At 34.7% G+C, this 13,652-nt stretch overlaps 1 protein-coding gene across 6 annotated transcripts in view; it reads right to left on the bottom strand.

Moving 5' to 3' along the window:
* LOC114654834 (transcription factor TFIIIB component B'' homolog) overlaps window positions 1-13,652 on the bottom strand; it is a 113,957-nt gene that overhangs the window by 35,137 nt on the left and 65,168 nt on the right. For 3 of the 6 annotated variants that reach the window (XM_028805648.2, XM_051929604.1, XM_051929603.1), the window contains exons 17-25: window positions 13,497-13,536; window positions 12,188-12,298; window positions 11,518-11,947; window positions 7,989-8,149; window positions 7,746-7,902; window positions 4,480-4,658; window positions 3,741-3,870; window positions 3,463-3,626; window positions 707-809 (exon numbers count right to left, since the gene is read on the bottom strand). In XM_028805648.2, the coding sequence (XP_028661481.2) occupies window positions 707-809; window positions 3,463-3,626; window positions 3,741-3,870; window positions 4,480-4,658; window positions 7,746-7,902; window positions 7,989-8,149; window positions 11,518-11,947; window positions 12,188-12,298; window positions 13,497-13,536 (1,475 nt within the window). The remainder of the gene's footprint in view (window positions 1-706; window positions 810-3,462; window positions 3,627-3,740; window positions 3,871-4,479; window positions 4,659-7,745; window positions 7,903-7,988; window positions 8,150-11,517; window positions 11,948-12,187; window positions 12,299-13,496; window positions 13,537-13,652) is intronic. The other 3 variants (XM_051929605.1, XM_051929606.1, XM_051929602.1) reach the window with 2 other exon arrangements.

The raw sequence follows: 13,652 nt of genomic DNA, 5'->3' as shown, positions 1-13,652 counted from the left end.
TCAGCTGACTCCATGAATTCTTTTAAAAAACAACTCAAAACTCATCTGTTCAGGAAGGCTTTTAGCTCTACCTGACTTTATTACCCTTCTTTCAGTTTACCTCTATGTCAAGATGCTCATGTAATCTGTGTGTGTGTGTGCTAGACCATCAATTATGTTGTCTGTTAGGCTTTTTTCTCTGAATTTAATATCTTACTGTATTTATCGGGTTTAGTACAATGCTATATACTGTATACCCTGCCGTTCTTTTTTAAACTCTGTGAAGTGCCTTGAGCATGTGAAAGGCGCTATATAAATAAAATGTATAGTATTATTATTAAACAATGTGTGTTTTTACAACACTTAAAATGTCACCAGCAAAAAAGCTGCATCATAAAAGTTAAGTAGTTAGACCACAAACAGCAGAATATACTTATTGTATCTGCCTCTAGATGTTTAGTTTCTACCAGTATATGAAAGACACAGAATTCCTAATGAAAATATAAAGGAGGGCAAACAAGTAAACACATGGAAAAGCTGCTGTTCTATTTGTGCAAGTTTACATGACTGTTCTGCTTTCTGGAATTCTGTTAAAAGCAAAATGATCAGAAAAAGCATTAAAAACGCCTAAGTGATCTGTTTAGCACAATAGTAAGGTTTTCAAAACATAACAGTACAGTATCAAGTCATTTTTATTCAATTTGTTTTGAAAAATTTTCATACTTACTTTAGTGTTACGCTATTATTCTTCATATCTTTATTAGGAGGTGAACACATTTCAACCAATGGTTTACTATTGCTGGCAGGAGTAGTATCTTCTAAAGCTTCTGCTTGTAAAATAAAAACAAATAGAAAATTACTTTAAAAACCAGCAGAAAATTGCTTATATTCCTGGCTCAAATATATATATATATATATATATATACATATACATACACAAAAACACAACTGCTTAAAGGATTCAAAATCTATTGTAACTCTTTAAATGTGTGAAAAAAAATGTGAATTTCCCCTTGGGATTAATAATCAATCAATCTATCTATCTATCTATCTATCTATCTATCTATCTATCTATCTATCTATCTATCTATCTATCTATCCATTTTATTAGGGCATTTCAGTAAATTCAAAAGTAATTTTTAAATTTGTAAAGGTAAGGTCGAGGACTTAATATAATCAATAGGAAAATTACCATTATTATTACTTAACAACTCTGGAAAAGACACAAGTCCATTGCTGGGCATGTTATGCACATACCCACACAGGGTCTTTGAAGATTTGGGAACAATACTAGAGAATCTTGAGGAAAATCCAAACAAATGATAACACTACGGCATTTACTATTGCACATCTGTACAACCAAAATATTATTTATGTTATTCTGCCATTTACCAAGTCAGTCTGAACAATAATACATTTTTATAGATTCATTCTTGTCTAATTCATGAATGAAGCTATTCCTACTCATATGACAGCACAATACTTAATACTTTTTGTGCCCATAGTTAGTTGGCTTTGAAATAAGAAACATACACTATAAACAACAATTACTAGAAACCTGTAATTCACCTGTAATTACTCAAAAGTTAAACTTTGGATACTTAGAACATCAACACTGTAGAGTACACTATATAACTTCAGCCTGAAAACTTTGTCATCACCTTTTATAGATTTCTAAGTATATACTGCATGTTGCTTTACTATTTTATTTATTTTGCAATGCACAATACTGACAAGGATGTGTGGGCATCACATGAAGCAACACAGAAAAACTAGGTCTTGTTCTTAAAACTCATGCACAATATACAACAGTCCTCACCACCCAAACATCCTGGATAGATCTCGAGTACCATCATGCTACATGCCTAGAGTCTTTTGATAACAATTTTGCTTTTCTAGTAGATTTGGTTAAACTTGTTCATAAGCACAATAATACCAGAATTAGAAGACTTAGCACAGTTGACAATGCTACTTAAGGTTAATAGGGTACCATTGTACCCTGTTAAAGATGAATATATTATATAATCACTGACCAATAGCTTGGGTTAAATTAAGTTTCCACTGGCAAAAATTAGTCACAAAACAGTTTTGTAGAGAACATAGCAAATTGACTCTGCTCATATAGCCTGGTTCCTACCAACAGCATGTGTCTGGAGAGCAACACTTGCCATGCAGCTCAGAATATTCAATCTGATTTGTTTTCATGGATTTTGAATATCTTCAGATGTTAAAATACAGATTTTGTTTAATTCTGCCAAGTCATTTTTGAGTGTATTACTTTAAAAAGCCACAGTTTCTTAACTAGTACAATGTGGCCTCACTACAAATGCATGAAATCCTGCCCATATAAGCCCCTTGTGTTGAACATTACCACAGTGCTGCAAGGCTTAGTGACTTCCACATCACCTCAGAAAGCCATCACCAAGCACTGGTTATTGACGTTAGTCAATGCTGATGCAAAGATTGTGAATTGAGGTCTCTATTCTGTGAATAACTGCACAATAATAATTAAAATTAACTTGCCACCTAATATTGTAATCTGTCTAGTTAGCCAAAAAAAGGTGTAATTTTTCTTCACTTCTCATGATACCAACCTAAAAACTAATTTATTATTTAAGTCGAGGCAAAGGTATTTACAAATAAGAAAACCATGTGCCAACTGCCTTCTCCAGTTGAAAGGATACAGCTAAATTAACATGAGGCTTCACATGTGAAAAGAAAACATTCCCAACCACCAACTACGAGGGGGAGTCAAGCTAAAGTTAGAAAATGGGATATATTAGAAAATGGAACAAACCTTAACAAAACTAATAACGTCATTTCTCAATGTAGTCTCCACCCTTCTCAATGCATTTGTGCCACCTGCCTGGAAGTGCCTGGATTACAGCAGAATAAAAGGTTTTGTCTTGTCCTCGACATCATTTTCGCCTCAACTCCCTCGCACCGAGTGTGGGATATAAACCAGCCTTTATGCAGCTCAAGGATATGCAAGGGGGAGCCCATACCGACACACATGTTAACAGCACATCCGCTTAACAATAAAAAATGGTCTTTTTTATCTGTTACAAAATAATTAGTTTAAAGTTTAATGATTTCATTCACCACTGGCTAACAAAGTAGAAATCATAATCACCAAAGCCTATTTTTGGTTGCATTTGAGACAATTTTTGTTGCAGTCTGGAGCCCTGGCGGGACCAGAGGCTGGGCCACTCAGAGGTTGCTTCTGCTTTTAGGGGTTTAGCATTATTCACAGGTAGTGGCTATGTTCAATGAACTTACACTGGAGAAACTCTATACAATACAACCACACCTGTAAAATAGCAAAATTCATGGACCTCAACTAACACAATATATCATGTGTACATAGTAGTTTAATGTCATCTAATATTTTATATTTTTCATGAGACATGGTCTAATGTAATTGACCACAGTAGCAATACCTGAATAAAGCACACCCTGTTATGAGATGTTTCCTGCACTCACCATCATTGTCCAACAGCAAATCACTCTGAGATGATTTTGAACGCCTTTGCAATCCTGCTTTACACAGATTCGGCTTAGGTTTTGGAAATCTGTGCCGTCTTGTCAATGACCCATTTCTACTGGATGTACCAGGATCACTGCTTTCTTCAGAGATACAAGGTGTGCTACAAAAATAAGAAAATCTCAATACATTTTGTCTCTAATAATAATCTTCATCAAAAGAAATTAAATTACATTATACAATACAACTTATAACACTTGCTTTGAATTTTTCTTACTGGTCATTGCTTGCTCTTGACAGCACATCATCAGATGATAATGGTTGTTTGATGCTTTTCTCATCTGGGCCTTCAGCAACTTGTGTAGACTCCACAACAGCATTATCCATTGAAGAGATATCTGAAGAATCTTTTATAAAGACAAGCATAATCAATCGCTTAACAGGAAGCACTCAAAGTATACTTCCTTTATTAATAGTTCCTAGGGCTGGTATCAGCTACCTAGTTTAATGAGTGTTCTACAATTCACTGAACAGATTTCACCTGATACAATCATTGCCATGATAATGATCATTCACATGAAGCGTAAATTGCAAATTTAATGTTATAATCATTAAGCTGAGAAAAGTCACTCCCTCCTGACTTACAATTAACCATTACCATAGTCCAGGCATATTTTGTGGTGATTTCACAAATAAAATTTAGATGTTACTATGCTTTTTAAAGTATAAAAAAGCAAATCTGTGTTTGAGTCTATTGTCTCTAAGCAAAAACAAACTATGGACTATGCTGAATTCCTCAAAGTCAGTACGATAACCTACAAGACATCAAATTTCTTGAAAACAACAGATAAAAAATGTCATGTTTCTGAGGCGTCTGACATGCTAATACCCCACTGTAAATCACATTATTGTTCTTAATTGCATCTGTTGAATGACTGTCTATAAAAAGCTTGACAAAAAATGCAGAGGCCATCAAACCTGCCATGTCAGAAATAAATCTTACTTTAGCTTTTTACCTGTGTTAATAAGTTGTCCATCAATGGAAGAGTTTGACAGGAGTGTACAACTATTTTCTACTGCCATTCTGTTACTTAGTGCTTCAATGTCTGAATGGTTGTTAACCCTTGTTTGAGAAAGGTCTTGGTTTATAACATGAAACTCTTCAGAAATATGAGTTTCAGAAATATCATTCACTCTAGAAATATGAAATAAAAGAATGAAACACAATTATAGCATGATATTCAAAGCATAAAAAACAAACAACACTAAAGAAAATGTCTTATTTTCACATTTTACAAACTTTATATTAGATGGTACTCTTTCACTTTCTAGTCAATCTACAAAATAATGAACAAAAAAGGCATTTATTTTATGATATAACCTATTGGCTATTACATTCTTAATATAAAACTGTCCTTTGGACAAATCCCCTATAATGGCAAAAAGAAAGGTTGCTGTAATAGGAGAGGTAGAAATGTACTGCACAAGACAAAAAAAAAATCTGTAAACTGCCCAAAAAAATTTTCCATCAGATTTTCCTAAAAAACAAAACATAAATAAGTGTAGAGACCTACAAGTTAAACAACTATGAAAGATTATTAAATATACCAAGATAATAACTGTATGTTTACTAAGGGATTATTCAAGAGGAAAAAAAAAGTTGGAAAAAAAGCACAATAGAATTTTGTTTGTTCAGGAATGAGTGACATTTAAATTCATTTAGTTCATTAATGTGGTTAAAAATAAAATCAAACAAGCAGTTATTTAGCTAAGTATATGCTCTATCTTATTCAGGAACAAAAAAGGAAAGTTGGGGGAGAATACATACAGAAAGCAAAAGATATGGCACAGGAAAAAGACGTAATGAAGAAAATGTGTGTTAGAAAAAACACTTTTTTCGTAAACTTCCTCAATTTTTTTTTTATCTTACTAAGAAGTGTGAGTAAGCGTTTTACAGGTTATTTAATTCAGTCGATTTTATGAATAACTGCAGAAAAGTTCAGCTATGAAAGATGTTGACAACTGCAACATGGCAGATGGCTAACTTCCAACATTTACATGCACAAAGCAAAGTAAATTGAAATTATGCACAAATTGATGTATCAACTTTATCAGGTCTGCACTGTGAACGTCTGATTAACCATACAAATGTTTGATTAGGATTCTGATATAGTGTGTAGTTAAGGTGCCAGTGAAAGCTGCAAGTAGTCTGAAGATTTGTGTATATCATACAAGCTCCAATAAAGAGGGTCAATGAATATTTTTATTATTATTATTCCTGATATACATTTGTTTTTCTGTTGTAAATACAGACTGACGTATAACTCTGGCTAAGTATTAATATTTTAACATACACTATGGAAGACCAAAATATTTCAATTACAGCTAATGCCAAGATATTTGCCTCCTTCCTGAAAGATCACAGTGTATATATAATTAAGAATGGTGGGCATCAGATATTCATTACTGCCCATAATGTTACTAGGGCTTGATTAAAACTAAATATATGGACTGAGATGGGCAACGAATGGAAACTCAGAGAGAGGCAAAACACTGACTCAATTATGTTTAATTACGGAAAGCACCAACATTTAAAAAGTTAACTGAAAGAGATCACTGTTTATTATTGTTTGGTGATAAAATGCTGCCACACTTCAGCTTACAAACGTTCAAAACAAGCAATATTTGAACTGTGAACAGATTAACTAGCTGCAATCAAGACAAGCTACACTGATGCTTTTCACACATACTTAATGAACTGTGATAAGTTCTCAAACAAATGATACTAAAGATTCCTTGCTCTAACTCAAACTGCAATTTTAGCTGATGAAATTTTTAATTAATTCTTTGCATCTTTTAACTGACAGTACTGCAGAGACTGCTATGCAATGTAAACTGCTGGGCATTGCTTTGAATCGTTATTAACTTGAGCTTTGTATCCTTTATATCTTTCTTTTAGAATCCCCTCCTAACAAAGAGAAGATTTGCTTTCCAGCAAGACAACACCCTTGTAGTGGAATGATATCTAGCATATCAGCTGATAAATATTTTGTAGGTCTTTATTTGTAAGCTAGACAAAGCAAATGTAATACTAGATAGTGTTTCAGGAGGCACTTTTTCCTTTATTGATGAGAACAGTGGTGCTTTGATGTTTACCTACCCAACTCCCAAAATCACTAAGACATCTGCTTTAGGACTGACTAAGGATGTGATATGGCAGGGGGAATGGAGCATGTATCAAACCAATATGGCAAGGGTGAATATGTTTGGACTTAGATCCTATAAGTCTTCCCCACAGGAAGGCCAAAAACTGTCTAAACAAAGCAACTGGGGCGATGAGCTGTACCTGAGCACTATCATTGGTAAATGGCCCAAGAAAGCACAGGCAAATTTATTCTGTTATTCTGAAATATGGCTGTTTATGATTGGTTTTAAATTGAACAACACCCCATTGATTCATAGCTTTTGAAGAAAATTGCATAAAGCTGGTCACCTTGCCTTTACCTCTTTCTCTCACCCTCTAGCCATGAAGAGAAGACAGTAATGAAGACAACTCGGGCTCCACTTTGAGATTTGCAGATGACATGTTTCAACTGTCCACTGAAGGGCCATGTGGTAGCAAAGAAAGCTAGACTGAAGATAAGCTGAGAGTTGTCTATGGACAGAAGATGCACTGCTATGTAGGCTGTAATGGTATAATTTGCCAACATTCACATTGTAAAAAACTTCCTCAGTATTTCTGGGCATATTATCTATATTACACAATTAAATGTATAACAACTCCTGCCTGTTCCTTTACTCTGTCTAAATGCCTGAGGTTTCAGATGTAGAAGGAAAGGGGGTAGAAGTGCTAAAGTACTTGGCCACAAATTGGTAAGTGCATGGGTTTTTAAGACATTTTATTAAGGTCTACACAATAAAGAGTATAAAGACGGAAATAGGGTCACTCTGAAACAAAACATACCTAAGAATTTACACACACACATTCACATCATACTTAGGTTTTCTATGTTGGATAGGTAAAATTCCACAATAATACAACTATGTACCAGATAACACAACTTTTACGTTTCACAAATAATAATTATTTATGAGATAGCCTAACTTTTATTATATAATTTAAAACAAAAGAAATGCTTCTTGCAAAAGCACAGACTCCCTATATTTTAACTGATATGAATCAGTGCCAAATGAATACTCATTAGCCTTTTCTGTCACCTTCATGAGTCAGAAAAAGGTACAAATACTTTCCCATTTTGGAAACTGAAAAATTATTACTTACATTTTAGTTTCAGTTTTGCTTAAAATTTCTGAAGAAGTTGAAACTGTCACGGTGACGTTGGTAACCTCATTTGAAGCTTTTTTCCCCACAATATCACTCTGGACTTCAGGAACGCTATCTGATTCAGTGCTTTCCTGGGGCTCTGTGGACTCATCACCTAACATAACCAAAGATATCCTTGAGAAAAATCCATTTTTTATGGTTGTTTTTTTTTTTTTAAGAGACTCTGTAGTTTTTCCTTACCCATGTCCACTTTTAATACGTTAGACTTGGTTTGCCTTGTCAGCAGACGCCTACTTGCCACTGCAAGATTGGGTTTAGGTTTAGGAAAATGGCTCCGCCTGTGATGTGTATGATTGCTGCTTTGTGTATGCAAGGCATTACTTTCTTCCAAAGTTTTCTCACTAAAAATAAGAAAAAACAGTTTCAAAGCCTATAACATTTTTGAATAACCATATAGTAATCAATTTTTGCAACAGCAAATAAATAAGCAATAAGCAGTCATAGCAGACCAGATCCTATGCACTGTGCATCAGAAAATTCTGAATACAATAGAACACCATCAATAATATGAAAAACTATTAAAATGTAAAATAAAAAACTTCAATACTAAGTTGGAAATAAAATGATTACAGCTATAAAAACTTATTAATTCATAAAAATCTACCAATAATGTTAAAACTGTTTGAAGGGTGTAGGTTAAACACATTTCATTTTGTTTAATTATTTTAAGATATTGACATGTTAGAAGGGCAGTTTAGCAGATAATATAATAAAATATCCACCAAATTTAAAGTTTTGATCCCAGAAAATACATTATCTATTTCAGTTTGGCAAGTAAACTCACTTAAGCACTACAGTCTGTCTGTAAATATTCTGTTACATCATTTATTTAATAATGAGAACATTTAGGATTGTTTTTATAAATTACACAAAATATGAAAATTACAGTCAATTTAATAAAAAGAGACTTCAATATGAGTTTGGAAATGAATACTGATAAGGAATGGATAAAAAGGTTTTCAGCCTATGAAACAACAATAACATTTTTCAAACCCAGAGAAGCCTGTGCAGTGTGAGCAATGTTGTGAAGCAGAAAGGGAACACACAGATTTCCTTAAGGCTTTTCCATCACTCACTACAGCAACTGTCAAACCACACTATTTAACCAGTAATGAGTGTCTTTTGAGGCATGTAGTCAAAATGGACTACATTCCAAATATGTAAAAAAAAAAATGGGCACATGATCACTTGGCTTAGACCTTGAATTTGGTAGATATGTAAGAATTGACATACTTTGACTATTTTTAATCATTGATGTATCCACATTACATTCCTAGTAATTAAAATGCTTCTTATACTTCTTATAGTCTGAATTCATCAGGTCTACAGTCTCCTTGGAACACAGGATATTAGATAACATAATATGCACAGACATTGGTCATGTTTAATTTTATTCTGTCAAGACGTCCTGCCACAACAGAATTCTGTAGCCCATCCCAACTGTGAAAAGGGGCTGATCTTGTATAGACAGCAGTGAAGATCAATCAATATTAGGTGTGTCACTATAGTCTGTTTCTTTAATATGCTTTGCACTCATATAAACAACCTGCTTATTAAATATTTTTATTAACAATGTATAGTTCTAATTATTAATATACTATTTTAAATTGCTCAAAATGACCTTTTATTCATAATTCTTGTTTTTTGTTTTCATTATTGTGCTGTATCAGTCTGTGATAAAGTATTTCTTGGGCTCTGCCAAAAGAAACACTGAGAAAGTTCTTTTCTTCTGGAGATTTAAAGCAAAAGAGGTAGGAAGAAGATCCCAGATAGACACAAATTGGTTTAATGAATCAAAATAATATCAGTTAGAAGAAAAAGTGTTACCACTCTGCTACAGGGAACCCTGGACATGATGGTGCATCACAACAACAAACAGAGAAAGAGACAGACAGAGACAAAGCACCCTGACTGTTACAGAAACAATTTACTAAGCCATTATTCAATGAGCACCTCACTGCAGAGACTGCTGTGGACTGTAAGCTGAAAAATTCTTTAAAACAAGCTTAATATAAAATTATTTGTGTTGAGATTGTTTTTTGTGGCTATTTTGTCACTGTTGTGGCTTTAAGTTGGCATTGTAAACAAAACATTTTTTCGACAGTGAATTTCCCGGCATGGAACCTTGTCAATTCATGGAAACTAACACTCCCTGCCAGACACATTGAATAGGGAAGAATGATTTTCCTAAGACATATTGTTCTCTTTGAATTAGAAAATCAATTAAAGTACCCTAAGTTCTTGTCTATAAGCCGCGGCTTATCTAAGGAAAAAAGTTGTGAAAATGAAAAAATAGAATATCGGCTTATACATAAGTCCGGCTTATACATCCATCGCGGGGGTTGCGTTCCAGAGCCACCCGCGAAATAAGAATATCCGCGAAGTAGAAACCATATGTTTATATGGTTATTTTTATATTGTCATGCTTGGGTCACAGATTTGCGCAGAAACACAGGAGGTTGTAGAGAGACAGGAACGTTATTCAAACACTGCAAACAAACATTTGTCTCTTTTTCAAAAGTTTAAACTGTGCTCCATGACAAGACAGAGATGACAGTTCCGTCTCACAATTAAAAGAATGCAAACATATCTTCCTCTTCAAAGGAGTGAAGCAAACAAATCAATATGTCTGTTTGGCTTTTAAGTATGCGAAGCACCGCAGCACAAAGCTGTTGAAGGCGGCAGCTCACACCCCCTCCGTCAGGAGCAGACAAAGAGAGAGAGAGGGAGAGTTTGTTTTTCAGTCAAAAATCAATACGTGCCCTTCGAGCTTTTAAGTATGCGAAGCACTGTGCAGCATGTCTTTTCAGGAATCAGCTTTACAAAAGATAGCAACGTGAAGATAATCTTTCAGCATTTTTAGACGAGCGTCCGTATCGTCTAGGTGTGCAAACAGCCCCCCTGCTCAATCCCCATATGTCAGGATCACAGATAGTCAGCGCAAGAGAGACAGAAAAGTAAGCCGGGTAGCTTCTCAGCCATCTGCCAATAGCGTCCCTTGTATGAAATCAACTGGGCAAACCAACTGAGGAAGCATGTACCAGAAATTAAAAGACCCATTGTCCGCAGAAATCCGCAATATATATTTAAATATGCTTACATATAAAATCACAATTTAAATGACCGCTACGCGCGCGTGTTGACTCGGCGACACCCAGAGCAGAAAGAACGCGCTCCGGCCGCTCCAACCGCGCCATGCGGGGAGTGAGAGAGACGCCAATATCTCACACTCTCTCCCCCCTTAAAGAAATTAAATGGGCGCGAGTGAGACCACTGACCTCCCTCCCTTCTATTAGTTATAGGTTATAGTACGTTCGGCTTATCCATGAGTCCGGCTTATCTATGATACGATTTTATTTTAAAAATTCGTATGATTTTTGGTCTCCGGCTAATACATGAGTCCGGCTTATAGACAAGAACTTAGGGTACAATGTTTTACTTTGCAGCTTTCACTATGTATATTGATGTGGTTCTCAAAAAGAAGCATACACTGTAAGAAACAAATGCTAGAAATTTGTATTTCACATGTGTAAGTGCACAGGTGCTGATCTTTGGCCACATGTAAAATAAGCATCGTAGAACACACCTTTTAGGTATAGGCTCAAACCTTTTTGATCAGTTGCATTCTAACCCATAAACAACTAACATTGCACATTTATCAAGTAAAAAATATATCAAAAAAAGTATTGTATGTATTGCAAGCACTTACTTGGTTATGGCCACAGATTCTTCCTTTTCGGGGACCAAAACCTGATCTTTGTTATCTTCAAGATGCAAAGTGGGCACCACTAAATGTTCTTCACTGACAGTGATGTTAAGAGGAGCGCCAGAGGATGAACCAAAACATGAGTCAAACTGAGGGTTGTTAGAATAAGATTGTCTAGAACAGTCTGTGACACATGTTTCTTTCCCCTGTTCTTGAAATGTGACTACATGACAGGTATCAGTGGCTGATGCCAGAGTCTGGGGCTTGCCAGTATCATCTACATTTTCTTCTATAGAATCTCCAGAACTTTCCACAGCCTGATTGGTGTCTAACATAGGTATTTCATTCAGCTGTTTTTCTGCATTTACAGGGATACAATTCTTAGGTTGTGGACTATCTTCAGCCACTGAATACACATTATCTTCACTGGAACCTTAAACAAAAATTAAATAATAAAACATAAGGATTATAAACAATGGTCTAAAGAGGAAGAAAAAAAAGGTTTTCATCATCTCTCAAGCTAAGAGCTATACATGCCAATGCGGCAATTAGAACTGTCCAATGAAGCAGACTGGCAAAATCTTTTACACAGGCTACAATATTTACCAAAAGTGAAGTTTTATGTGTGTGGGGGTGTTTTTCCTTATGTTTCAATATAGTTCTGCAAATATACCTGGTGAGGTTTTATCAGCAACAATTGGAGAGTGTGGCTGACGCATTGGATTTCTCATTGCCAACAATGTCATAGCAGCTTCAGTATTTCCATCATTCAGAGTTAATGTACCTACCAAACAAAGTAGTCCAAATTTAAGAATTGAAATTCATTAAAATAAAAATGATATGCAGTCTATTGTTCTGACAAAATACTAAGAACATCCAAATTCATTTAATCTTAACACTCTGCATAGTGATTTCAATAGTAGTTTGTTACTATGAAATCTGAATAGAAAACAACTGAAGACAAATGCTTACCTAATGAGCAATGCCTTGCAGAAGTTAAATCTCAGAAAGTCAGCTGAAGATCAAAGTTTCATTCAGACTTTTGAGCTGATAATGGGCAAAAATTACTGTAATCTGTGGCTTTTTATAGAACTTAACATTTTCCAAAACACTTCATCCTATTTAGGGTCACAGGAAGCTGAATCTATCCTACCAACATTGAACACAATGCAGGAAACAGCCCTGGACAAGGCACTGGTGCACTGCATGGCCCACTCACTCATGCCTACACTCATACTCATTGCTAGGCCCATTATTTTTACAACCCCACTGACAATGGGTCAATTTAGATTTGTCACTTAACCTAACCTACAAGTCTTTCTGAACTAGGGAGAAATATCAAAAGTAGGATTTGAACCCAGGACATGGGATCCTTGAGGCAATAGTGCCTCATTTTCACCTCTCTTTTCAGAACTTGTTTGATTAAAAACCAAAATATACAGTCATTGATGATATTTTGTTTCAATTACTCTCATCAATTTTCATGATTCATTAGATGAGTGGAGGCCTGTAGCGGAAATAAGTATTTATTTTGGTTACCATACATAAATGAATGGCTACAGAAATAATAATTTGCCATTTACCTCGCATATGTACATAAAGACACTACATCCTCTCCACTCTTGTTGAATCAGTTCTTTAGTTTATTCAATAAGATACAAAAATCATGACTAAAAATGATAGGCTGGAACCACAACAAATGTCTTAAAAGCATCAATTTGAGGCACTAAACACAAAATGGTTCTGCAAGTTTGATTTTCTTTGTATGTCAAACATTTTACCATTAAGAAAATAAATAAAAACAATCAGCAATAATATGTATAGAAATCACTGGTATACAATTAGGTAAGCAAAAGAGAATTAACAGAATAAATCTGATGTCTGAACTTTGCAAAACCAGGTGACTTTTTACCACTGTGTTACTATACCCACAAAAATAAGGACAAAATAAGGAGATGTTATAAAATCAAATTAAAAGTTACCTGCTTGACTGTCTGTAGGTTTCAAACAATCAGTAACATCCTGAAATTAAAAGTAAAAAAACACAAAAAAAAATTAATCAACTCTTTTCAACTACAAAAAGGTTATTTACAATGACACTGAAATTTGTCATAGCAATTAAAAGAATCATAGATAAA

This window comes from Erpetoichthys calabaricus, chromosome 7, assembly GCF_900747795.2.
Source record: "Erpetoichthys calabaricus chromosome 7, fErpCal1.3, whole genome shotgun sequence".
In the NCBI taxonomy this organism is placed as follows: domain Eukaryota; kingdom Metazoa; phylum Chordata; class Cladistia; order Polypteriformes; family Polypteridae; genus Erpetoichthys; species Erpetoichthys calabaricus.
Note: the sequence above shows the minus strand (reverse complement) of the source record. Positions and strands in the feature narration are given on the sequence as shown.